The 27686-nt window shown below is 50.5% G+C and overlaps 1 protein-coding gene across 1 annotated transcript in view; it reads left to right on the forward strand.

Moving 5' to 3' along the window:
* The window catches only part of PLEKHG2 (pleckstrin homology and RhoGEF domain containing G2), a 74855-nt gene extending 47789 nt beyond the window's left edge, over positions 1–27066 (forward strand). The window contains exons 8-19 of the mRNA XM_033158606.1: positions 2663–2794; positions 5321–5503; positions 6727–6819; positions 7067–7153; positions 8601–8634; positions 9392–9493; positions 11764–11865; positions 16447–16463; positions 17577–17840; positions 20031–21483; positions 25113–26652; positions 26707–27066. Of these exons, the coding sequence (XP_033014497.1) occupies positions 2663–2794; positions 5321–5503; positions 6727–6819; positions 7067–7153; positions 8601–8634; positions 9392–9493; positions 11764–11865; positions 16447–16463; positions 17577–17840; positions 20031–21483; positions 25113–26652; positions 26707–27061 (4362 nt within the window). The 3' untranslated portion in view covers positions 27062–27066. The remainder of the gene's footprint in view (positions 1–2662; positions 2795–5320; positions 5504–6726; positions 6820–7066; positions 7154–8600; positions 8635–9391; positions 9494–11763; positions 11866–16446; positions 16464–17576; positions 17841–20030; positions 21484–25112; positions 26653–26706) is intronic.
* Positions 27067–27686: the final 620 nt, after the last annotated feature.

Below are 27686 nucleotides of genomic sequence, written 5' to 3' on the forward strand. Positions count from 1 at the left end.
TCCCCCCCCCCCAATAATTTTGGGAGTTGCAGTTTGTTGAGGGCGCTGGGATCTGTTAAGAGATCTCCCGTTCCCCTCCCAGGCACGGCTACATTTCCCAGAGTTTCCTGTGAAGAGGGATCAACTCTGGGAATCTAAGCCCCTGGACTCTCGTGCTGTGATCGCAGCTTCGCATAAGAAAATAAGAAGCCTGCTGGATCATGCCAATGGCCCATTTAGTCCAGCACCTGGTTGTCGCGGTGTCAATCAACCAAATACCTTTATTGGCACCGCAGTATAAAACGTTCAAAGTAACTGGAATAATTAAAAGGACAAGGGTGAAGCTGTCGGGGATTATAAGGTCACACCATGGCTGTGTGCATTTGGATATTCTGCTACACCCTGTCTATTTCCCGAAAGGATAGTTCGTTGGGAACCCTTTCGAGTAAAATTGTGGCTAAAAAGGAAGCAGTAATGCCTTTGTCCCTTATTTGGCTTCTTGGAGTTGTGGGCCGGAAGTCGAACATTTTGCTCAGCATTGAGAGCAGTACATGTGAAAAGGATCTAGGAGTCTTGGTAGACCACAAACTTGACATGAGTCAACAGTGTGATGCAGCAGCTAAAAAAGCCAATGCAATTCTGGGCTGCATCAAGAGGAGTATAGCGTCTAGATCAAGGGAGGTAATAGTACCACTATATTCTGCTCTGGTCAGACCTCACCTGGAATACTGTGTCCAGTTCTGGGCACCACAGTTCAAGAAGGATACTGACAAGCTGGAACGTGTCCAGAGGAGGGCAACCAAAATGGTCCAAGGCTTGGAAACGATGCCTTATGAGGAAGGGCTTAGGGAGCTGGGTATGTTTAGCCTGGAGAAGAGAAGGTTAAGAGGGGGATATGATAGCCATGTTCAAATATATCAAAGGATGTCATCTAGAGGAGGGAGAAAGGTTGTTTTCTGCTGCTCCAGAGAAGCGGACACGGGGCAATGGATTTAAACTACAAGAAAGAAGATTCCACCTAAACCTTAGGAAGGACTTCCTGACAGTAAGAGCTGTTGGACAGTGGGATTTGCTGCCAAGGAGTGTGGTGGAGTCTCCTTCTTTGGAGGTCTTGAAGCGGAGGCTTGACAGCCATCTGTCAGGAATGCTTTGATGGTGTTTCCTGCTTGGCAGGGGGTTGGACTGGATGGCCCTTGGGGTCTCTTCCAACTCTCGGATTCTATGATCAGTTGTTCTGCTGTGTAAAAGGGCATCTTTGTCACAATGGCCGACCAGATGCCTGGGGGAAACCTGCAAGCAGGATTCGAACACAAGAGCAATGCTGGCCCCTCCTGGGGCTTCCAGCAGCTGGAGTCCGGCCACATCGCGGCGTCCGGCCATGGAGGCCGAGCACAGCCGTTGTGGCTAGTTTCAGAGCCTTTTGCCTAGCGAGCAAGCCCCTCTGTTGTGAACCGGTTGGACTCCGAGGAATGGTGGGAGGAAACCAGCAAGGGAAGAAAGACTTCAGAGCCCAGGGACAGAGGGAGAAGGCCGGGAAGAGAAGGGGTTGGATGCTGAAGGGGCAACAGGGCTTAGTGAGCAGGGAGAGTCTGTGTCGGAGAGGATCAGAACTGAAAAGCCAAGTGGCAGAAATGAAATGCCCCTGTGTTGCAAAAACAGAAAACTCTGAACAACCACGAGCAACGCGCTGCTAATCGTGATCTAGCAAAAAATGTGTACCATTGTATTGTTTAACTAAGTTTGTTCTTGGTATGAGCTTTCGTGTGCATGCACACTTCTTAAGAAGTGTGCATGCACACGAAAGCTCATACCAAGAACAAACTTAGTTGGTCTCTAAGGTGCTACTGGAAGGAATTTTTTGTTTTTTTTTTGTTTTGACTATGGCAGACCAACAGGGCTACCTACCTGCAACTGGAATTATATTGCCTCACAGCTTTTTTTGTTGTCGATCAGCTTTTGACACCGTTCAGCGATTGCCGATCTATTGCTATTTGAAGTACCTGTATTGACAACTTCTTTGCTGGCGAAGAATCACCACTGAAACAGTTCGTTAATCCAGGAAAAAAACTGTTCTACGTTCGGAGCACCTGTCTCCACACTTTTGCAGGATTCGGAGTGTTGAAAGACAATTTGCCTTCATCTCAGTATGCTTTGATCACGCTTTCTAATTTTGTTCACGGAACGTTGATTTGACTCTTGCGATTTGTGACTTTATGCAAGGATTACACACTTTCTGCTTAGGAAGTGTGAAACAATATAATGTTACAAAAATTTTGTTAGATCGCTATTAGCCGCGCGTTGCTTGTGGTTGTTCAAAGTGGCAGGAAGGAGTCAGGCCAGTGAAGGAGCCAGGGTCTTTCCCCCTCCTGCCACAAAAAAGCTCCCCTCCGCCCTGGTCTCCCAGGACCAGGAGAGGTATGAAGTGGGAAGAGAAAAAGGTGGAGCACCGGCATAGTCTCAGATTGCTTGGGAAACTCCCTGGAGAGGAAGGGACATAGCCGGCTGTGGTGAGGTGGGGACCTTCAGTCTCCGCAACTGGGGCAAGATGTACCAAGAAGATTCATTAGGCCCGGCACTCTGGCGCAGACCTTGTTTCTTCTAAGAAACAAGGTTCGTGCAATTGGTTGCCGGCTCACCCCGACTCCCTCCGTCACGCAACACACTCTTTCTCTTCCCTTCCCAGGAACTGGCAAAGCATTACGACAAGAGCAGTCCCGGCTACGATGCCGTGGAAGAGGCGAGCATCACCATGACGGCCGTGGCTTGGTACATCAACGACATGAAGCGCAAGCAGGAGCACGCCACCCGGCTGCAGGTATTAAAAAAGGGAAAACTCAAGAGCTGATTGTGCCGAGGGCACAACAGAATTATTTGATAACTAAATGTCCTCAAGAAGGGACCGGCCAGATGTTTGCCTCCCTGGGTGCTACAGCAGAGAAGATCCTTCAGCAGGTACAGTGGTAACCTCGGGTTACGTCCGTTTTGGGTTGCGTTTTTTTGGGTTATGAACCCTGCAAACCCGGAAGTGAATTTTGCTGCGCAGACGCTTCTGCGCATGTCTGCGCGGTCTGTGCATGCGCAGAAGCGGTCTGCGCAGTTCGCGTATGCGCAGAAGCGCGGTATCGCACTTTGCGCATGCGCAAAATGGAAGCTCGGGTTGCGAACTGTTCGGGGTGCGAACGGCACCCCAGAACGGATCGGGTACATAACCCGAGGCACCATTGTACTTGCTTCCGTTACAGCAACCTGAATGTGTCAGAGGAAATAATCTGTTATACATTGCTGAAAATGCGCGTGACACATTGCACCTTAGGAAAGCTTTTAATGTTTAATGTTTTATTATGTTTCGATATACAGCCGTCCCTCTGCTTACATATCCCTCTGGATACGTAAACTTCGGGTTGCAAAAGCAGCAAACCCAGAAGTGTATACTCCAGGTTTCGCCGTGCACAGAAGTGCTCAGTCGCGCGTGCGTAAAAAGGCGCCTCCAGTTACAAAGTTTTCGGGATGTGGCCGGGCCTCCGGAACGGATCCCGTTCGTAACTGGAGCTACCACTGTATGCTGTAAGCCACCCAGAGTGGCTGGGGAAACCCAGCTACGTTAGTTGGGTAGAAATAATAAATTATTATTATTATTATTAGCAAATCAAACCGGTCCCTTTCCCCATGGAGCTTATGACCCCCCCCCCCAGACTATCTATTCATTCAGGAAGTTTGCTTGCAGGAAGTTTGCACAACGATTAGACTCTGTCATTCTCCCTTAATTGATCATTTGTTCTGATTCATTTGCACAGACAATGAGCATTCATCCTGATTTGCTTCTGGGCTCTTGACACATTCATTGACACACACACACACACACACACACCCTACCTTGCAATGCATTTCCCTATTCCTTTTCAATAATAATAATAATAATAATAATAATAATAATAATAATAATAATTCTATTTCTACGCCACCCTCCCATCCAGAGCCGGGCTCAGAGTGGCTAACATCATATAAATGATACGGTGTGCATAAAAACAAGCAGTCAGTCGGTTAAAATGCCTCCCAAGATTAATTCAAATTAATTAAAGTTAAAGTTAAAACTGAGCAAATGACAATCCTCAGGTCAAAATTGAAAGCAGTTAATACAGTACTTGCCAGTACCAACTTTTTTCCACTGATATTATAAGGACCTGTGAGCGGGCTGAGAAACCTCCTTCGTGCTTGTTCTTATACAAACAGAAAATGAGTCAAACTGAACGTTGGCCAAAGGCCTGGCGGAACAGCTCCGTCTTGCAGGCCCTGCGGAAGGATGTCAGATCTCGCAGGTCCCTGGTCTCTTGTGAGAGATCATTCCACCAGGCTGGGGCCACGACCGAAAAGGCCCTGGCTCTGGTGGAGGCCAGTCTAGTCTCCCCGGGACCCAGAATCTTCAGGGTGTTGTTATTTGCAGGGTGTTGTTATTTCAGAAATAGACTGGAAAGAGAAGTGGCTGAATTGCAACTAATCACCAAACTAAAAACCATGGAGAAACCTGGTCTGAACAAAGCCATTGGATTCTTATCTCATTATACATAACAAAGCTATCTTTAGCCATCTCACCCCTTGCCTTTTCCTGTAAGACCAATTGCAGCCGTTAAGAGTCGTCAACAGGTTTTCCTACACCTATCAGCTGATCCCACATTCACACCCCCCTTCTGAGTAATACCCCTCCCCACTTCCTCACTATATTTAAGGATCTGGTGACTTCTGTTTCAGTGTATCTGAAGAAGTGTGCATGCACACGAAAGCTCATACCAAGAACAAACTCAGTTGGTCTCTAAGGTGCTACTGGAAAGAATTTTCTATTTTATTTGCAGACCGTAAGGCATTACTTTTTGAATGTATGCTGGGGCGCTTTAATTTTGCAAGCCCAAAGTCCCAGAATGCACCTGAACAACCCCCCCCCCGCAAAATCGGGACATCCAATGTCGCTCGGTACTGGATCCAGCCAGTAGGCATGCTCAAACTGCCGTGATTTCTAAACAAAATAAAAAATTCCTTCCAGTAGCACCTTAGAGACCAACTAAGTTTGTTCTTGGTATGAGCTTTCGTGTGGTATCTGAAGAAGTGTGCATGCACATGAAAGCTCATACCAAGAACAAACTCAGTTGGTCTCTAAGGTGCTACTGGAAGGAATTTTTTTATTTTTTATTTTGTTTTGACTATGGCAGGCCACCACGGCTACTCACCTGCAACTTGATTTCTAAACAGGCCATCCTCTTAGGTGGCGGCTGGTAACTCTCTTTCCGCTTTGGGAACTGATCTCTGTCTCCTGTCTTCCTCCTGCCCCATCCCTCCGTCCTTTTTCTAGGAGATCCAGAGGCAGCTGGTTGGCTGGACAGGCCCAGAGCTGGGGGCTTTTGGGGAGCTGGTCCTGGAGGGGCAGTTCCGGGTGCCGCGGGCACGCAAGGACAGGGTCTTCTTCCTCCTCAGCAAGGTGATCCTAATCGCCAAGCGCCGCGGAGAAGCCTTCGTCTACAAGAGCCACATCTTTGTAAGAGGGGCTGGGGGGAGAGGGTGTGGGGAGGGAGAATGAGAGGCCCGGATTTCGGGGGCACGTGGAGTCACAGAATACAGTGGTGCCTCGCTAGACGAAAAACTCGCTAGATTAAGGTATTCGTCTAGCGGAAGGCTGCCCCGCAAGACGAAAAAGTCTATGGGGCTGCCTCGCAAGACTAAATTTTTTTTCTTTTCTTTTTTTCGTCTAGCAAAAACCGCGGTTTGCATTGCCGCTTCGCTAGATGAAAAAACCGCTAGACGAAAAGATTCGCAGAACGAATTATTTTCGTCTAGCGGGGCACCACTGTACCAGGAAAGCATATAAAAACAAGATCCAGGGAATTACAGGCACAGTTCAAGAAGGATACTGACAAGCTGGAACGTGTCCAGAGGAGGGCAACCAAAATGGTCCAAGGCCTGGAAACGATGCCTTATGAGGAACGGCTTAGGGAGCTGGGTATGTTTAGCCTGGAGAAGAGAAGGTTAAGGGGCAATATGATAGCCATGTTCAAATATATCAAAGGATGTCATATAGAGGAGGGTGAAAGGTTGTTTTCTGCTGCTCCAGAGAAGCGGACACGGGGCAATGGATTCAAACTGCAAGAAAGAAGATTCCACCTAAACATTAGGAAGAACTTCCTGACAGTGAGAGCTGGGGAAATCCAGCCAGATGGGCAGGGTACAAATAAGAAATATTATTATTATTATTATTATTATTATTATTATTATTATTATTATTATTAATCGGTATCTCATTTGCGCATGTTGCCGTGCAACCGGTCCATGCAGAATGTAGGCACCCTATATATAGAAAGGAGCAAACCAGGGATATTTGAGGGAGCAGGCTAGCAGGCGGGGCCCATTTCTCACATCCTAGGAGCCTACACAACACAAAACACTGTTGCTGTACGTAGGTTTTATTTTATTTGTTTTTTATCTTATATTTTGGAAATGTACACCCAGGTGTTTTTTCCCCCTTACAAATTTTTTGGGGGTCCCTGAGAGCGTGGGGCCCTACGCTATAGCTTGTTTAGCTTATCCGTAAATCAGGCACTCTTTACGCCCCCTCCATGCTTCAGGCGGAGTCTCTGCCTGCTTGTTCATTTTTAATCTCAGAGCTCAGTCCTGGAAGAGGGTTTGGTTTGAAGGCAACGGTTGGACGAGATGGCGCCATTTCCTGCTCTCTCTCTCTCTCTCCCCCCCCCCCCGACTCTACAGTGCTGCAACCTGGCCCTGCAGGAGAACACGAAGGACCCCATGAGCTTCAAAATCTCCGACCTCTCCATCCCCAAACAGCAGCACGTGGTCCAGGTGAGACATCTGAGCTCTGGGGGGGGGGGGTTCAAAGTCGAGCTGAGCTGGAAGGCAAAAATGGAAGCACGGAAACGCCCGCAAACATTGCACGGGGCTTTGCGGATTTCCAAGTGTGTGAGCGCTGCACGGCAGGTGCATTGCGGGAAACTAATATTAGGTAGTTTGGAGTTCTCGGCATACTTTCACACACCTGAGATACCTGGCTGTGGGAAATGCACCCAAATGCTGGCCTTTGCTACTGCAGGTGAGGAACCAGGAAGAAAAACGTCTGTGGATCCATTATCTGAAGAGGTTAATCGTGGAGAATCACCCGGCATCCATCCCTCAGAAGGTAACTGGAGTCCAGGAGTAGCTGCATCAAGTGTTACCTGCTGGCGGGAGATAATCTGGAATCCCGTTAGACCTTGTGGAGGTACCTGTGTGGCTCGGGGAGAGAGAAGGAGAAATTAGAGGTCCCTCTAGGCCTTTCATGATTTACCTTTAAAGCCCTAAACGGTCTCAGAGGCTAGGTATACCTGAAGGAACATCTCCACCCCAATCGTCCAGCCTGGACACAGAGGTCCAGCTCAGACAGTCTATGGAACACCCTCCCATCAGATGTCCTTCCCTAAAGAGAGCTGCCTTTAGATGTCTTCTAAAAGTCAGATAGTTGTTTATTTCCAGGAAACGATGCCTTATGAGGAACGGCTTAGGGAACTGGGTATGTTTAGCCTGGAGAAGAGAAGGTTAAGGGGTGATATGATAGCCATGTTCAAATAAAGAAAAGGATGTCATATAGAGGAGGGAGAAAGGTTGTTTTCTGCTGCTCCAGAGAAGCGGACACGGAGCAATGGATTCAAACTACAAGAAAGAAGATTCCACCTAAACATGAGGAAGAACTTCCTGACAGTAAGAGCTGTTGGACAGTGGGATTTGCTGCCCAGGAGTGTGGTGGAGTCTCCTTCTTTGGAGGTCTTGAAGCGGAGGCTTGACAGCCATCTGTCAGGAATGCTTTGATGGTGTTTCCTGCTTGGCAGGGGGTTGGACTGGATGGCCCTTGGGGTCTCTTCCAACTCGAGGATTCTAGGATTCTACTTCTTGCAGGGAGGGAACTGCCAGAAGGCCCTCGGAGATGGGACCCAGGTGTCCGGGCTGAACGTTGGGGGTGGAGATGCTCCTTCAGGTCTACTGGGCTGAGGGCTTTAAAGGTCTGCACCAAGACTTTGAATTGTGCTCGGAAACGTACTGGGAGCCAATGTAGGTCTTTCTGGACCGGTGTTATGTGGTCCCGGCGGCCTCTCCCAGTCCCCAGTCTAGCTGCCACATTCTGGATTAGTTGCAGTTTCCGGGTCACCTTCAAAGGTAGCCCCACGTAGAGCGCATTGCAGTAGTCCAAGCGAGAGATAACCAGAGCATGCACCACTCTGGCGAGACAGTCTGCAGGCAGGGAGGGTCTCATCCTGCGTACCAGATGGAGCTGGTAGACGGCTGGACGAACAGCGTGGCTCAGAATAAGGCAGTGTCCTCTGTCCTGTGTCAGCGCAGCCTTTTTCTCCCTGGAGCTGAAGGGTGGTTTACATGGTTCTCCCCCTCCTCATTTCATCCCCACAACAACCCAGTGGGGTAGGTGAGACTGAGAGGCAGCGACTGGCCCAAGGTCACCCAGATCTTCATATCCAAGTACGAGGATTTGAACCCTGGTCTCCTGGATCCTCGTCTGACTTTCTAACCTCTACACCACGCTGTCTCTTGCACTTGATCCCTTCTGATTATTTCTTCCTTTTTGCTCTTTGTTGCAGGCTAAGCAAGTCCTGTTAGAGAACAGCTTCCAGGGTGAGTGCCTGAATCTCTCTCCCCCTCCTTCCCAAACTCTTGAGGCTTTTCATTTCCATAGGATCTTAGGTGTGGGCTGTTCTGCATAAGCCAAAGGCACCTGTCTCCTTGTTACAGAGCTGCCTTGGTTCTCACACTTAATCCGTTCCAAAATCCAAGCGTTCCAAAACCGAGGCGCGCTTTCCCATAGAAAGCAATGCAAAACAGATTAATCCGTTCCAGACTTTTAAAAACAACCCTAAAACAGCAACTGAACGTGAATTTTACTCTCTAACGAGACCATTGACCCATAAAATGAGAGCAATAATCAGTGTACTGTACTATAAAATAAATAAGACAGTATTGTAGATAATAAAAATAATTTTTTTCTCTTACCTGCACTGATGATAGTCGTTGTTTGGATGGGTGGTTTTTTTTTTTATCCATTTCCGCAGTCAATCAATCAATCAATCAGTAGCTGAACAGGGTTCCACACAGCCACAAAAACAAATTAACCAGAAAATGCCACAAAAATGCAAAATAAACAGCAAAAACAATAGCGCCAAATTTAATCCGTTCCGGAAGTCCGTTTGACTTCTGAAATGTTCGAAAACCGAGGCACTGCTTCTGATTGGTGCAGGTGCCCCGGAAAAAATAGCTGACAGCCTCATTGGATGTTCGGCTTCTGAAAAAACATTCAAAAACCGGAACACACACTTCCGGGTTTTCGGCGTCTGAGAACCAAGGTATTTGCATTTTTAATTTTCATTCGCTGCAGGTTCCCCGGAGGTTTTCTACAGCCCAGGGGCTCCCAAGAAGACCTCGCCTTCTACGCGGGTTGATGAGTCCGTGGCGTGCAGCCGAAGCCGGCGCCAATCGGGTGAGGAAGTCATAGAATCGTAGAATTGTCGAGTCGGAAGACACCCCAAAGGTCATCTAGTCCAGCCCCCTTCAGTGCAGATGAAGGAGGGATGGGAAGGGATTTGGTGCAGTTCACATTTAAGGGGAGAACTTCCCCCGATACAGAGTTTTCCAAGAAAATCCCGCCAGCCTTTGAAATTCACCCGCCTCCGAATTTTGCAATGCAATTCGCCAGGCGAGTCAGCCTGCGCAAAATTGTGCGGATAAATGTATATATTAGTGAAGGTGGCGTACAAAAAAATGCTTCATATTATGGAAAGTTGCTTTGGAAAATTGCACCTTGGGTAAAATCACATGCAAAGTTATGTATCTTAAAAAGATAAAGGGACCCCTGACCATTAGGTCCAGTCGCGGACGACTCTGGGGTTGCGGCGCTCATCTTGCGAAGACGCCTGTTTGATATCAATAGGCAGGGAGTTCCAAAGTGCCACACTAAATGGCCATGTTCTTACAGGCAATCAGGAGTCAGGCAATCTCATAGGTAAAGGGACCCCTGACCATCAGGTCCAGTCGTGTCCGACTCTGGGGTTGTGGCGCTCATCTCGCTTTACTGGCCAAGGGAGCCGGCGTACAGCTTCCGAGTCATGTGGCCAGCATGACTAAGCCTCTTCTGGCGAACCAGAGCAGCGCACGGAAACGCCGTTTACCTTCCCGCCGTTTACCTTCTACTTGCATTTTGACGTGGTAGTAGAATCAACTCCCTCGGGAGGTTGTGGACTCTCCTTCCTTGGAGGTTTTTAAGCAGAGGTTGGATGGCCATTGAAGGGACACGGGTGGCGCTGTGGGTTAAACCACAGAGCCTCTTGGGCTTGCCGATTGGAAGGTCAGCGGTTCGAATCCCCGCAATGACGGGGTGAGCTCCCGTTGCTCGGTCCCAGCTCCTGCCAACCTAGCAGTTCGAAAGCACGTCAAAGTGCAAGTAGATAAATAGGTACCGCTCCGGCTTTCAAACTGCTAGGTTGGCAGGAGCAGAGACCAAGCAACGGGAGCTCACCCCGTCATTGCGGGGATTTGATCGGCAAGCCCTAGGATCTGTCATTTAACCCACAGCGCCACCCGCGGTTTGCATGACGCAATAAGGAAGATGGCACAATAAAATTCAGAACGGCAGCAATCAATGGCACACCTGCTCAAAATCCAGTTTGAATGCTTTCACTTAAATGAATTTGAGTGTCATCCATGCCTCCAGCGTGGGTGGCGCTGTGGGTTAAACCACAGAGTCTAGGGCTTGCCGATCAGATGGTCGGCGGTTCGAATCCCTGTGATGGGGTGAGCTCCCGTTGCTCGGTCCCAGCTCCTGCCTACCTAGCAGTTCGAAAGCACGTCAAAGTGCAAGTAGATAAATAGGTACCACTCTGGCAGGAAGGTAAACGGCATTTCCGTGCGCTGCTCTGGTTCGCCAGAAGTGGCTTTGTCATGCTAGCCACATGACCCGGAAGCTGTACGCTGGCTCCCTCGGCCAGTAAAGCACTATAAATTTCTTTCACCCTTGTAAGAATGCCTAAAAATAACTTTCCGTGCAATGTATTCTCTCTCTTTTTAGCTGCAAGATTAGATCAGAACATCAATTTAGTTTTGCATCCATTTGCGTTTCGGATTTTATTGCATTGTCGTGCTTCTTAGTGTCTCGTGCAAACCTGCTCATCAGAATGACGCTTTTTATAGGGCAGGGAGGTGGGCGCTGGGGGTGCGTTTATGAGGCCGAGCGGGCGATGGCCTCCCCTCCAAAAAATTAGGGAACCACTGATTTAGTAAAGGTAAAGGGACCCCTGACCAATAGGTCCACTCGTGTCCGACTCTGGGGTTGCGGCGCTCATCTCGCTTTACTGGCCGAGGGAGCCAGCGTGCAGCTTCCGGGTCAGGTGGCCAGCATGACTAAGCTGCTTATGGCGAACCAGAGCAGCGCACGGAAACGCCGTTTACCTTCCCGCCAGAGCGGTCCCTATTTATCTACTTGCACTTTGACGTGCTTTCGAACTGCTAGGTGGGCAGGAGCTGGGATCGAGCAACGGGAGCTCACCCCATCGAGGGGATTCGAACCGCCGACCCTCTGATCGGCAAGCCCCAGGCTCTGTGGTTTAACCCACAGCGCCACCCGCATGCAACTAATTTAGTAAATGGAGTTAAAGAGCAGCGCCTGAGCCCTGTGCCTTTGCCACGGAGCCCAGGCGGCTTCAGTCGGTGAGTAAATTCTGGACATGATAAAACTTCCATTTCCCTTTTCCCCAGACCCACCGGAGTTCATGTACAGCCCCGAACGAGCGCGGCGGAGCTGCCCCACCTTGCAGCTGGAGAAAAGTGGGTCCTATCGCCGCAGCCGCAGGCAGTCTGGTGAGGAAAAGCCAGGACTCTCTCTCTTTCTCCGGAGAATTCCCCATTTCTCTGCAGGCCGGGATGGAGGTTTGCAAAAGGCGCCCTGCGTTCTCCAGAGTGGCACTAGGGGGCAGTGCGCCGCAAGAAAAGCGGCGCTCTTAACAATCGGCGCAAAACAGTAAATCTGCCGGCAGGTTTGCAAAGCTAAGCAGGGTCCGGTACGGTTTCGGAATGGATGGGGGACCGTGTGTTTCGATCCCTGCATGGCAGGGGGTTGGACTAGATGACCCTCGGGCAGGATGGATAAAAATAATTTTTAAAAAAAATCAGATTTTTTAAATATTTAAATCAGATTTTTTTATTTAAATCAGATTTTTTTGAAAATATTTAAATCAGATTTTAAAATATTTAAATCAGATTTTTAAAATAAAATGCTTTTGGAGGAAAAATCTTTCTAAAGATAGTTTTCTATTTAAGTTACATTATAGTCCAAAGGCTTATTCATCAGGAAATACGGGTTTGTTTTAGGTTTTTCATGTGTGCTAAAACTCAGTCAAAGTTTTTAAAAAAACACAAACAAACAAATATTTAACCACATCAGTTAACAAACATGGATACATATCGCTATAATGCCTTTGCTTTAGTTAAATAAATTGTTTAAATTGCTATTAAGGAAATGATAATTTTTCTCCTTCCAATAAAGCACAGCAGAAAAGTTGTCCAAATCAAACAGTTAGCTTATTAAACCTCACAATTATTTCATAATGTTTACGTATTTCTAATAGTATAGCCAAATCAGTAATTTTTGATATAACTGTAGGAAGTACTGTACTCTGAAGGATTTATCATTCCAAAAATGAAACCTTCCTCGGGTTGCAAATATTAAGATTATACCAGCAAGAACGACTCTTTCTGTTAAAAAAGAAAGAAAGAAAATTAAATCAAGTCTTACCGACTAGTGATTTAAATCAAGTCTTACTGACTAGTGACTGAAATCGTGATTTAAATCGATTTGATTTAAATCAAATCCACCCTGCCCTCGGGGTCCCTTCCTTTTTTTTCATAATCCTTTTTATTCATTTTTACAAACATACAATATATTTACAATTTATTTACTTGTTGAACATTTTATATTTTGGCCTCCTTAGGCCAGGACTTCCCTCAAACCTTCCATATGGTTTCCAAAATTATTCCCTCTTTGTTTTTATATTTATTCCATATATCATTGCTTTGATATTCATAACTAACATAATCATTGCTTATTTCATCATACAACAATATTTATTCTTTACTACAAACCTGCTAACGTATTTAGTTGTGTATTTTCCCTCAAATAATTTACAATTTCCCCCCCCCCAATCCTCAATAAATTTCTGATCTCGCCGTTCTCTAACTCTCCCTGTCATTTTATCTAACTCCACATAATCCAATATTTTCATAATCCACTCCTCTTTCGTCGGCAATGTATCTTGTTTCCATCTTTGGGCCATTAGAATTCTGGCTGCTGTTACCATATATTGGAAAAGTTTTGCATCGTCTTTTTTAAATTTCTGTACATGTAATGCCTAATAATAACCCTCGGGGTCCCTTTCAACCCTATGATTCTATGATTTTCATTTCTATCGGACCAAACTCTTTCACGTTATGGAGGGTACTGATCTTTAACTGGTGGGTCTGGCCTCTAGCTACTGGGAGCACCAGGCAACTGGATTAAGAAATGGTTCCCCAAAATGCACGTTTTGGTTAAGAGGGACCCTGTGTCTGAAAACGTCACAGGTATCTGATGGGGGGGTCCACCATTTAATTTTATTTTTAATGAAGAAGGGAATATGGGAATTTGTCAGTTGTGGAATCTCCTGCAAGGGAAGCGTCTGGGAGAATAATCACAGAAAAGTTCTGTGGGTGATCAGTTTTCGGATATACTTTCAAATATATATATATTTTCAGAGAATCACTTCCGCAGTGGGATCCCATTTCTCCAGGATACCATTTCCCCCCAGAAGTCACATATATGTGTGTGTGTGTGTGTGTGTATACACAGGTGAAACTCGAAAAATTAGAATACAGTGGTACCTCGCTAGACGAATGCCTCGCTAGATGAAAAACTCGCTAGACGAAAGGCATTCACTAACGAAAGGGTGACTCGCAAGACGAATTTCCCTATGGGCTTGCCTCGCAAGACGAAAATTTCAATGCATTCCTATGGGAATTAAATTCCTATGCATTCCTATGGTCGTGCTTCGCAAGACGAATTTTTCGCAATACGAAACGACTCGCAGAACGAATTTATTTCGTCTTGCGAGGCACCACTGTATCGTGGAAAAGTTCCATTTATGTAAGCAATTGTTTTCATTAGCTTCTGGAGTTTAATATATGAGATAGACTCATGGCATGCAAAGCGAGATATGTCAAGCCTTTGCTTGTTATAATTGTGATGATTATGGCGCACAGCTGATGAAAACCCCAAGGTTGAAATTGTTAATTTGGGGTTCTCGTCAGCTGTACGCCATAATCATCACAATGATAACAAATAAAGGCTCGACATATCTCGCTTTGCAGGTCATGAGTCTATCTCATATATTAGTTTCACCTTTTAAGTTGAATTACTGAAAGAAATGAACCTTTCCACCATATTCTAATTTTTCGAGTTTCACCTGTATGTATATACCTGTGTGTGTGTGTTTGTGTGTGTGCAAGAACATATACTTCAAAACCATGCAACTGTATTAAAGTTAAGCACACATAACAGAAACTAAAAATTTGGCCCATTACATTCACATCCCCTGGGGAAAAGTTAGTCGCTAATATTAAGTAGAATTATAGACTTCCTGTCTTTTCCGATGAGCATTCCTTTTCTGCTTGTGAAAGTGCCATTGCTATGGATTCTAACCACTGCACCACACTTCCTTTCCATTGCTATGGATTCTAACCACTACGCCACACTTCCTTTCCATTGCTATGGATTCTAACCACTACACCACACTTCCTTTCCATTGCTGTGGATTCTAACCACTACGCCACACTTCCTTCCCATTGCTATGGATTCTAACCACTACGCCACACTTCCTTTCCATTGCTGTGGATTCTAACCACTTTGCCACACTTCCTTTCCATTGCTATGGATTCTAACCACTACGCCACACTTCCTTTCCATTGCTATGGATTCTAACCACTATGCCACACTTCCTTTCCATTGCTATGGATTCTAACCACTACACCACACTTCCTTTCCATTGCTATGGATTCTAACCACTTTGCCACACTTCCTTTCCATTGCTATGGATTCTAACCACTACGCCACACTTCCTTTCCATTGCTATGGATTCTAACCACTACGCCACACTTCCTTTCCATTGCTATGGATTCTAACCACTACGCCACACTTCCTTTCCATTGCTGTGGATTCTAACCACTACACCACACTTCCTTTCCATTGCTGTGGATTCTAACCACTACGCCACACTTCCTTTCCATTGCTATGGATTCTAACCACTACACCACACTTCCTTTCCATTGCTATGGATTCTAACCACTACGCCACACTTTCTTTCCATTGCTGTGGATTCTAACCACTATGCAACACTTCCTTTCCGTTGCTATGGATTCTAACCACTATGCCACACTTCCTTTCCATTGCTGTGGATTCTAACCACTACGCCACACTTCCTTCCCATTGCTATGGATTCTAACCACTACGCCGCACTTCCTTTCCATTGCTGTGGATTCTAACCACTTTGCCACACTTCCTTTCCATTGCTATGGATTCTAACCACTACGCCACACTTCCTTTCCATTGCTGTGGATTCTAACCACTACGCCACACTTCCTTCCCATTGCTATGGATTCTAACCACTACGCCGCACTTCCTTTCCATTGCTGTGGATTCTAACCACTTTGCCACACTTCCTTTCCATTGCTATGGATTCTAACCACTACGCCACACTTCCTTCCCATTGCTGTGGATTCTAACCACTACGCCACACTTCCTTCCCATTGCTATGGATTCTAACCACTACGCCACACTTCCTTTCCATTGCTATGGATTCTAACCACTACGCCACACTTCCTTTCCATTTCTGTGGATTCTAACCACTACGCCACACTTCCTTTCCATTGCTATGGAGTCTAACCACTACGCCACACTTCCTTCCCATTGCTATGGATTCTAACCACTACGCCACACTTCCTTTCCATTGCTATGGATTCTAACCACTACGCCACACTTCCTTTCCGTTGCTATGGATTCTAACCACTATGCCACACTTCCTTCCCATCCCTACCTTTCTCCGCCCTCCGGCAGGTTCCCTATTCCTATCCCTAAGAGGCAGAGCGGGAAGACCTCCCCCATTGTCAAGTTGATACTTAACCCTGGAGAACTGGGATCCAGTCCATTAAAACCGTTTCCACAATAAATCCGCGCTAGGAAATTTTCGGTTTTATATTTTATTTTTTGGTTGGAACAGACTAGCATGGCTGCCCCTCCGGAATTGTCATTTAAAACAAAATCCGGCTGCTGTGCCACTGACTCTGATTGTGCCCTTTTTTTCCTCCTCCCTCCTCCTCTTCCTTTCCTCTGTCGCCTGCTGCGGACGTTCTCAGACGTGGCCAAGATGAAGGTAGGTGGTTCTCTGCCATGCATGCCTCCTCGCCCCGGCTCTGCCATCTCTGTTGCGCTCAAATCCCGCTTGCCGGTTTCCCTGAAAGAGGCGTCTGGTTGGCCGCTGCGAGAACCGGACGCTGGACTAGAAGGTCCATCGGCCTGACCCAGAAACCTCTCCTTACGTTCCCAAAATGCAAAATGGTGACTAACTGCGTGTTCTTGCATTCCTCCTCCCGTCCGTCTTGTCAAAATGGGCAACCTCTTTGGGGCAGGGACCACTCTTTTTTGCTGCCGTTATGCTACGGCGACTCTGCCGCTTCTCTGGTATCCCAGCGGTAATCCGGTTCTGAGTGGTCTTTGTCCACTACGACGCTGGATCCCTGCATTGCTGGGGGTTGGACTAGATGACCCTTGGGTCCCTTCCAACTCTACGATTCTGTGACGAGCTGGACATTTGTCCTGGTCCAGCTGCAGGTCCCTTTTCATGTCCCGATGGAGCTTCCAGTTCCTGAGGCAGTCTATCCAGATTCCGGGGTCCATATGGCCCCTGCGAGAACAGCATGCTGGGCTAGGTGGCCTGATTCAGCAGCCAGGCCTCTCCTTAGGCATTAAAGGGTAAAGGGACCCCTGACCGTTAGGTCCGGTCGCAGACGACTCTGGGGTTGTGGCGCTCATCTCGCTTTACTGACCGAGGGAGCCGGCGTACAGCTTCCGAGTCATGTGGCCGGCATGACTGAGCCGCTTCTGGCGAACCAGAGCAGCGCACGGAAACGCTGTTTACCTTCCCGCCGGAGTGGTACCTATTTATCTACTTGCACTTTGACGTGCTTTCGAACTGCTAGGTGGGCAGGAGCTGGGACCGAGCAACAGGAGCTCACCCCGTCATTGCGGGGATTTGAACCGCCGACCTTCTGACCGGCTCAGTGGTTTAACCCACAGCACTCCTTTGGCATTACATGTTCCCTAAATGCTCACCACGGACCAGCTGCATGTGCCCTGCTTCCCTCCCGCTGCCCCTCTGCCAAAGTGGGTAGCCTCCTTGGGGCAGAGACCTCTTTTCCGGCTGCCTTGCATTATGTTGACGCTGCTGCTCATATCTCAGTCGTGACGCCGCATTCCCTTTCCGCAGCACGCCGACAGCGACGGAGAGCTCTTCCCGGCCGCCGAGCCCCTCCAGCCGCCTGGCCCCCCCTGCCCGGTGACGTCCGGCGGGGCGGAGGTGGACGCAGAGGAGTCCGACCAGGACGAAGGGGAGGCCGAGTTCTCTCTGGCCGGGGAGCCGGTCCCCGCCAATTTGTCCATCACGGAGGAGATCCTGGAACTGCTCAGCCAACGGGGACTGGATGGAGAGTCGGGAAGGGACGGGCCGATTTTGGGAGAAGAGAGGCCGGAGGTGAGTGGCTCGGCCTCGCAGGGCACTCAGGAAAAGCAGGCAGCAGGCAGGATCGCCGTCGGCTAGGGTTCAAGGGGGGAAGGGGGTTGAGCTAGATGACCCTTGGGGGTACCTTCTGACGCTACAGCTCTGTGGTTCTAAGAGAAGTTGGGGATTCTGTCCAAAGCTAGGGGAGGAGATGCATAATTATTTATTATTAAGACATCTGGAGGATGGGACCCGGGTGGCGCTGTGGGTTAAACCACAGAGCCTAGGGCTTGCCGATCGGAAGGTCGGCGGTTCGAATCCCTGCGACAGGGTGAGCTCCCGTTGCTCTGTCCCAGCTCCTGCCCACCTAGCAGTTCGAAAGCACGTCAAAAGTGCAAGTAGATAAATAGGTACCGCTCTGGCGGGAAGGTCAATGGTGTTTCCGTGTGCTGCTCTGGTTCGCCAGAAGCGGCTTTGTCATGCTGGCCACATGACCCGGAAGCTGTCTGCGGACAAACGCCGGCTCCCTCAGCCAATAAAGCGAGATGAGCGCCGCAACCCCAGAGTCGTCCATGACTGGACCTAATGGTCAGGGGTCCCTTTACCTTTACCTTTAAGAGATCTGGAGGCAGCCCTGCTTAGGGAAGTTTTTAATGTTTAATGCTGTGTTGTGTTTTTAATATTTGATTGGGAGCTGCCCAGAGTGGGCGGGGTATAAATAATAATAATAATTTATTGTTGTTGTTGTTGTTGTTGTTGTTGTAAGAGGCAGAGGAAGCCGCCGCTCCTCTCCTTCGGAAACTGCGGAACTCACTTCTGCAAGATCTTTTGATGGCCACAAACATCAATGACTTTACAGCAACAGAATATACCGTGTTTTTCGCTCCATAAGACGCACTTTTTCCCTCCTAAAAAGTATGGGGGAATATCTGTGCGTTTTATGGAGCGAATGGTGGTCCCTGGAGCTGAATTTCCCAGGGGCCAAAAGAGGATCATGCTTTTTATTTTACAAAGAGAAAAGGGGGTGTTGAAAGGACCCCGCTCAGCAGCTGATCAGCAAGAGATCGGGAGAGAGATAAGAGTCCCGGCTCCCTTTCAGCCCCGCCCTCCTTTGTTAAATGTGCTGCAGAGGGAGGTTGTTTGTTTCCCCAGCAACATGTGACTGGCTGATTAGATTATGTGTCTGATAACTGTAGAAATGGCTCCCTTTCCTTTAGAAGCTGCAGAAATGTGAGTTGAACCCCATAAAAAATGGGGCTTTTCCTCTTTGCTTGTCCCCCTTTGCAAAAGGAGCTTTGCTTTTTACCCTTTCCAAAAAAAAAGCTGCAAAACTTTGAGCTGATCCTCAAAAAACCAGGGCTTTTCCCTTTGCAAAAAAGCTGCAAAACTTTTAGCTGATCCTCAAAAAAACAAAAAACAGGGCTTTTAGAGGGCTTTAAATTTTTTCTTGTTTCCTCCTCTAAAAACAAGATGTGCCCTATGGTCCGGTGCACCCTATGGAGCGAAAAATATGGTAGATTTGGGGAGGGAGGGGGTCACAGGGAATGTGTGGATCACCCCTGAAGCATCTGTATGGAAGTAGTGAAATACCTTGGGTCTAATCCTGGTTATTACAGTATGTTAAAGGTAGACAGACACATGAGCAGGTTCAGTTGTGGTTTAGTGGTAGCAGGGAGGACCTCCTTAGGCTATGAATTTTAAAAGTTATGGGCACGGTAGGGGGAGGACTTTATTCCCCAGTTGCCATTGAGACAGATCTGAGCAATGGGGGTGGACTAGATGACACATTGGGTCCCTTCCATCTCTAGTGTCTCAAAGTCTTCAGCCGGTATGGAAAACACTGATTTCTGAGCTCTGGGGAAGCCTTGCTCTTTAATTCTAAGCATGCAGGGACATTTTCAGTGGCAGAGGGGAAATCACTCTGTACATGCTCAGAGGCCCTCTGATTACCTCGCACGCCTCTTTCGAGAAGAGTCGCCCGTGATGACTGAGCAGGGATTTGAACCCAGGTCTCCGATGCACAACACCACGTTGGGCGTTGGTTGAAAGAGACCCCCACAGGTGCCTGCAAAATGTTTTTCCCCAACTGCTGCTTAAAGGTTTGTTGAACAAAAGTAACAGCTTGTGGGGGGGTCGTGGTCTAACCCTCTTTTGCCTCGGTGTTTGGAGTGGCATGGAGTTCCCCGGGCCGTAACCACCACCCACCTCGTTCTTCTCTTGCAGGACCATCTCCTGAGAAGCGATACGTTGGAGGAGCTGGAGGAGAAGGCGGAAGAGGAGGCGGTGGAAGAACGCGGATCGGAGGGGGAAGAGGCCCCCCAGAGAGACCCGGTCCAGGAACAGCCGCCTCCGATGCCTCGTCATCCCTTCACCAGCGACTCCTCGGAAGAAGAGGAGCAGCAGCGGGAGGAGTCCGCCGGCCCGTCTCCTCTCCACGTCCTGGAGGACTTGGCCTCGGAGGACGCCCGCAGGAACCCAGGAGAGGGTGGCAGCGCTGCCTGCGTGGGGCAGGCGGCGGCGGGTGGGAGGAGAAGCCCGACCCCCGAGGATCCTGGCCAATCGAAGCAGCCGGCCCCATGCGCCCAAAGCTCGCTGGGCCGAGACCAGAAGGCGGACTCCACCTTGACGAAGGACGACTGGATGCTGATTGAGAAAATCAAGAGCTACTACGATGGGACAGAGTCTACAAATAAGGGTCCGGGTCCGTGCAAGATGGAGGGCGCCCCTCCGGTGCCCGCCGGCGTGGTGCGAGAGTCCGTCCTCCGCTTCAACAGCATCTTGCGGCAGAACGATGCCCGGGACTCGGAAGTGGGCGGGGGCAAGCTGGGGAAGCCCCGCCCACAACCGGGCGCTGGTGGCCACGGGAGTCCCGGTAGGAGCAGGAGCCGGTCGTGTAACGCCCAGCCGCCTTTCGGCCGCGAGGATCCCGGCGAGGGGCGGAGCCAGCTGCCCGCAAGCCCCGAACATTCCAAGAGGGGGAGGAGCCGCTCGGACGGCGGCCAATCGCCAGGCGGCTCCGAAGATTCCACCGGTGGCGAGGCCCAATCGGCCTTCTGTGGGGATTCTGAGAAGAGGCGGGGTCTATCTGGTAGAACCCAGTTGGGCGCCGCCCATAACGTTTCTGGAAGTGGGTGTGGCTTGGAGGAGGAGGAGGGGGAGGAGCTGCCTACAGGGCCCGAGTTCAAATCCTGTGCGGAGATCCGGAGGGCTTGGCAGGAGAAGGAGCGGAGCTCTCTGGGCACCCCCAAGAAAGGGGGCAAGGGGGCAGGCAGGGGATTGCCCTCCTCCCTGGAGGCGCCGGTTTACACCGAACCCTTGTGCATCGTGGAGGATTCGGACTTGGAGGAACCGCACTCGGTTCCGAGCAGAGATCCGGAGGAGGAAGCCCCGGGCCTGGGGGCGAAGGAGAGGCAGGCAGCTTTTGCGGGCGATGGATCTCGGGGTTACCTGCCCTCCCTGGACCTCTACGAGAGCAACGGGGACCCGTGTCTGCTGGAGAACTCGGAGCGCATCATCAGCAAGGTGTGGGCCTTGGCGAAAATGTACAGCGAGAAAATCAGCCGCCTGAAAGCTCAGGGCCGGGGGCTGGAGAGGCCTCGGGCCCCCCACCGGAGGACCCTCGGCAGGAGCCTGGCCGGGGTGCAGGAAGGGAAGCAAGGAGCCGCCATCCCGCACTGTGAGTGAACCCCGTGTGTGACGCACTTCCGAAACTAGCCTGCCCCCCTCCGGAGGATTCTGGGAAAATGTGGCCTTCCCCCCCCCCCAGCATTCCTCAGGACCCAGGGTTATATCTGTCTATCTATCCGCAGGGTGCACTGCTGTCGAAACAAGTCCGCGGGCTGCTCTTCGTGCCTCTGGGTGGGGATATGAGCAAAGCGAGGGGCCAACACCGACAAGGCCCTGTCGTCCTCCTGCCTTCCTTGTTTTCACCCACAAGGTGTAGGCAGGCCCAAACAGAGGGGGGGTCATATGGGCCACTTGGCCCGGGCCTCCGATTCCAAAGGGGGCCTGGGTCAGCATATTCACAATCGCTCACCATTATTTAAATGTAAATAAGTAAAATAATCCTTTTCCCTGTGTATTTTTTAAAAGCACTATTATTTATATAATGACTTATTTATAAGACTTTGGAGATCCCCAGAGAAAAAAAGGGGGGCACATTATCTACCTGGCCCGGGCCTCTGCCTGGCTCTGCAAGGACCTGGGTGTAGGGGTGGGGGGCGTGGGAAGGGGACCTTGCTAGGGATGGGGCCACAGTGTTTCTGGGTCCATGATGAGTTTGGGGGGGATTTGGGGGGTCATTGGGTCACCGAGTTGTATATATATACGCAGGGTTAATGTGTGTGTGTGTGTGTGTGTGTGTGTGTGATGGATGGGGTAACCAAACATGAATTTGATTCTGATTGGAATCTCCAAGGTCCTTGCCTGATGCTCTAACCACTACGCCATGCTGTCTCCCAGATTTGGGGGCGATTTGGAATGCCGTGCAGATGAACTGAAGGATTTGCATGGGAAATCAGTTGGACTGGCTTCTGTGGCACTTAAAATCTAGATTGACGTATGCATTTTGTGCAGATTTGCCTTGATGGGTCCACAGTAAAAAATTTAAAAATGCAAATTGTGGACCCATCAAGGCAAATTTGCACAAAAAAATAGCACAGAAGTATCTAGCAGTATATTTGGGTGTTTTTTGTGGGGGGAGAGTTCCCAATCATCTATCCCCCCCATGTCCCACTTGTCATTTTCCACAGGGAAGATGAGACAGGAAAAAGGGGCTCTTGGTTTTTATTCCCTGTGCCTTAAGAATCATCCGTATTCTGTTGTTCCCTCTCATCCTTCCCAGGGCGATGACGGATTAGCTACACTCATTCCCACACTTTTTAAACAAATATGGGAAGGAAAAACGGCTCAGAGCTCAAACTATTCTGTGGAGCACAGGTCTTGAACCAGTGTCTTGGGACCCCAAGATAGGTTAATAATATAATAATAGAATTGTGGGGTTGGGAGAGACCCCTAGGGTCATCTGGTCCAAGTCTCTGCAATGCAGGAATCTTTTGCCCAGTGCTGGGTTCGAACCCACGACCTTGAGATACTCTACCCGCTGAGACATCCCAGGTGGGTTGGACAAGGCTGGCCCGGGACATTTTGCGCCTTGCCGACACCACGACCGTGACCCAGGTCTGCACCGGTCGAAGATCACTAGTGTAGAGAGGGAGGGAGGGTTGGAGGGAGAAGAGGCTTGGAAAAGATTTCGCTGGCCTTATAGGAAAAGGTCAGTGAATGAGGACCTGCTTTGGCCTGAGAAAATTCAAGGTCCGTTAGTAAAAGGGCGTTAGTAAAATCCACGCAAGAGAGGGCTGTTGATGGCTATTAACCAGGATGGCTCTGACAGCTGGAGGCAGCAACGCTTCTCGACACCGGTTGCCGGAAACCGCAGGAGGGGAGAGGGCTGCTCTTGGGTGCGAATCCTGCCTGTGGGCACCTGGTTGGCCATTGCCAGAACAGCTGGCTGGCCTTAACGTCCGTATGTTCCAAGATCAGCTGACCCAGAGATTGGGATCCGTGTTTGTGTGTGTGTGTGTGTGTGTGTGTGGTTTCCATCTGAAAAGCAAACTGTGCCCTTGGTCCCCCCCCCCTGCTGTTACACCGCCCTAAAGCCTCCCTCCCCGATCTTTTTTGTTCTCCCTGATTTTCAGGAGGCCGTTCTGAGTCGGTGGGGAGCTTGGCTTCCTACCCCCACCCCCCACCCCATTGCTGACCTCTCCACTCCCACTGTGCAAGAAATGTCTGCAAAAACAAGGCCAGCTGCAGTCTCTGTTTCCCTTGGACTTTTGTGTCCGTCTTCCAAGATTTTGCAGTCTGCGACCGGTTTGGGTGGGGGCGGCAGACTTTTTTCTTAAATCACAAGCGTTTCCTGTTGCATCTCGGGGCAAAGGGGGAGCTCAGCGAAGCTTCCAGAGGGCGCGACGACCGTTGCCTTAGGAAACAGCACCACAGAGCAGCAACTAAGCAGGGTTTCGGGCGCCTCTAAAATTTGAAGGGATGGGGGACCTAAAATTGCTTTAAAAAAAAAACAACGGCTGCCATGTGCAGACCCTCAGACCTTTTCCAGGGACAGTCCCGGATTTACAGAAGCCATCCCAGTTTCTGATTAGGACGACCCTATTTTCATTCGAGAAATGTTGGAGGGTATGGAGTAATGCAGCCCCCAAGCCAAGGAGATAAGTAACTATACAACTTTTAGAAGACAGCTGAAGGCAGCCCTGTATGGGGATTTTTTTAAAAAAAATGTTTAATGTTTTATTATGTCTTTATATATCTTGGAAGCCACACAGAGTGGCTAGGCCAACCCAGTCAGATGGGCAGGATATCATTATTATTATTATTATTATTATTATTATTATTATTATTAACATCCCTATTTTCATCAGAGAAATGTTGGAGGGTATGCATGTTTTAGGAGGAAAGGCCATTTCCAAAAGAAGACCTCAGTAGCCTTAGCGAACTAGCCAGGGTGACCTCAGCCCTCACCATCTGCAACCAGAAACCTACCCTCCAAAGATTACCGTATTTTTCGCTCCATAAGACGTACTTTTTTCCTCCTAAAAAGTAAGGGGAAATGTCTGTGCGTCTTATGGAGCGAATGGTGGTCCCTGGAGCTGAATTGCCCAGGAGCCAAAAGAGGATCATGCTTTTTATTTTACAAAGAGAAAAGGGGGTGTTGAAAGGACCCCGCTCAGCAGCTGATCAGCAAGAGATCGGGAGAGAGATAAGAGTCCCTGCTCCCTTTCAGCCCCACCCTCCTTTGTTGAATGTGCTGCAGAGGGAGGTTGTTTGTTTCCCCAGCGACATGGGACTGGCTGATTAGATTATCTGTCTGGAAACTGTAGAAAAGGCTCCCTTTCCTTTAGAAGCTGCAGAAATGTGAGTTGAACCCCATAAAAATGGGCCTTTTCCTCTTTGCTTTTCCCCCTTTGCAAAAGGAGCTTTGCTTTTCCTCCTTTGCAAGAAAGCTGCAAAACTTTTAGCTGATCCTCAAAAAACAGGGTTTTTCCCTTTGCAAAAAAGCTGCAAAACTTTTAGCTGATCCTCAAAAAACAGGGCTTCTAGAGGAGGAAAACCAGGGGAAATTTTTTTCTTGTTTCCTCCTCTAAAAACCAGGTGCGCCCTATGGTCCGGTTCGCCCTATGGAGCGAAAAATACGATAATCAACCCTCACTTGGGTTGATTGATCTATGGATTAAGCCAATGCAAGCTGTCGACCCTAGTTGATACCCTGAACTCTCCCTCTCTCCCCTTCTGCAGGTGAGCCACGAATCTACGGCCACATCCTCATCCACGAGCCCCTGCAGCACGTGGTCCAAGTCCAGGAGAACACGACGCTCGCTGCCGCCACCCGGGGGACGGCCCTGGAGCTGCGTGCCGAGAAGCCCCGCCCGCTTCTCCCCCCAGAACTCCTGGCTCCGCTGCGGCAGGAACTTCTGTGCCCCGCACCCCAACCTTCGTGCGTCGGGTCTGACGCCTCGGCACCCGCCGGTAGGGAGGAGATCCCAGAAGGCAAGCAAAGCAGAGGAGGACCAGGAAGCCCCAGACACTCCCTGTCACCCGGCCCTGCTGTGGATCACCTTGCCAAAGAGGGGTGCAAATTGGGGGGTTCTCCTCTGCACCCCAAATCCGTAACCGAGAGAACGCTTGGAGCCACGAGCGCAGAGAAAACCACGTCTGCATCTGAGCTGGCCGGGGACATGAAAGATGTCTTACCAGGCTCTGTAGAGGAACCGAAGGCCAGTTTGCCCAGTTCTCCAGCTGCTCCCCCAGCAGAGCAGGCCTCCCCCCAAAACCAGGAAGGAGGCCTCTCCCATACAAGCTCTGGGCTGCAGCTGTCGGCAGCCGGCATTTCAACAGGGAGAGGCCCAGCACCTTTCACGGAGAACGATAAAGTCGGTACAGAGCTGGCAGCGTCAAGCAACGAATCCTTCAAAACGCTGCCTGGGGTCCACGGAAGTGTGGCCCTGGATTCCACCCCAAAGGCCACGGCGCTCCTCCCGTTGGCTTCCTCCGGCCCCGCAGAGGCGCCGATGCCCCGCAGCATGGAGAATTGCCCCGTCCAAGAACCCCCTTCCCCAACACGGCCCGGTTTCCAGGCGGCAACAGAGCCTCCGGTCTCCGCCCGGCAGCGGCAGCAGCGCACGCCGCCACCGCTCCCGAAGCTTCTCCCCGCCTCTCCGGTCCGCAGGTGCCTCTCCTCGAGTGCGGCGGCCATTTCCAGGTACATCGCAGCCTCCTGCATCAGCCAGAGCCTGGCCCGCAAAAACGGCGGCCCTCCTCACGAGGAGATGCAGGTGCCGTTCCTGCCGACCGCCTCTGGACCAACCCTCCCGAGACCCCTGGCAAACCCTTTGGCTCTGCTCCCCAAGGGGGCGCCCAGGGCACACGCCATCCTGGGGAAGCCAGAGGGCTTGTTTCCGAGAGACGTGCCGCCGGCCAATTCCCGCTGCTTCGGGCCCCTCTCTCCTCCCCGCCGCCGAGCCTTGTCAGCAGCAGCCCAGGCCTTCGAGAACGGCGTCCCCTTCTCCTCCGCCTCTGAGCCCAACTCCAGGGTGCAGTCGCCCTGCCCTGTAAAGCCCAGAGTCTGCTCCCCGCCTCCAAGCGGGCTCCGGGCCTGCAGCTTTGCCCCCTTGTGCGCCCACCCTCCCGGGCAGCCGCCCGCCCACATCGCCTCCCCGGTGCCGTTGGTGCCGGACTCTGCCACGGGGCCGACCGCGTCGCCTCCTTTGAGACCGCGGGGAAACAGCCTCCCCAGTGGCGGGCTGGCTGAGAGCCTGGCCGTAAATGGGGACCAGGTGCTGCTAAGGTGTGCCAAGGGGGCTCCCCACAACTTGCCCGCTCCCCTGCCCAGAGGCTCCTCCGGGTCCCACGAAATTGGCAGCATCAAGTGGCCCAACGTGCCAGGCCTGTGCCTGAAGTACGTGAGCAGGGAGTGCCGGCCGAGCTCCCAGAGGAGACCGCTCGAGGGGGAGGGCTGCCCCGAATCGGACTCCCCCATGAGCGCGGACCCGGCGCAGCTCTCCGAGAGGGGCCACCAGAGGGCCAGTTACTCGACGACGGTGAATATCCAGATTGGTGGCAGCGGTAGGATCGCCTCCTTCAGCAACGCCCAGGTCAGCCTCACCCACCCGCTGCTGCCCACCCCGGAGCAGCCGAGCGCCAGGAAGGTCAACGGCAGTGCCTTAGAGGGGGGGCCCAAAACGTGAACTTTCCGGGGGGGCCTGCTTCCGGGTCCAGGACCAAGCCCTACCACTGCGCCCAGGGAGGGGGCGAGAAGGCCGGGTGGCGGGAGAGTTTAAGGGAGACGAATTGTGAGTGTGCATTCCGAAAGATCGGCAACGAAAAGCAGCTCCCTTCCCCCCACCCCCCACCCCGGTCGGAAGGGGTGTGTGAAAAGAGGGGAAGTGGTCTGGATCTCTTCCTCCCCCTCTTTCAACCTCACTCTGTTGGGATTGAATAATTCGTCTGGGTTTGAGTCAATTTCAGTTCACTGGTAGCAGCAGTTGGGTGAGTTGGGTGCCGAAACAATTGGGGTCATTGTTGCAGGTGTGTATGTGTGTGTGTGGGGGGGGGTCATTTTCTCATGTGTACCGCCCCTTTAAACTGTCATGGCTCCCCACATAAGAACAGCAGAAGACCCCTGGTGGATCAGGCCAGTGCCCCATCTACTGCATCATCCTGTCCTCGCAGTGGCCAAACGCCCCCTAGGAACCCAGGAATCAAGATAGACTGCCTCTGGACATGGGGGCTCCATTAGGAACTCAAGAAAGAGCCTTGCCACTGGATCAGGCCCATGGCCCTTCTAGTCCAGCATCCTGTTCTCACAGGGGC

Source organism: Lacerta agilis, chromosome 8 (genome assembly GCF_009819535.1).
Source record: "Lacerta agilis isolate rLacAgi1 chromosome 8, rLacAgi1.pri, whole genome shotgun sequence".
Taxonomy (NCBI): domain Eukaryota; kingdom Metazoa; phylum Chordata; class Lepidosauria; order Squamata; family Lacertidae; genus Lacerta; species Lacerta agilis.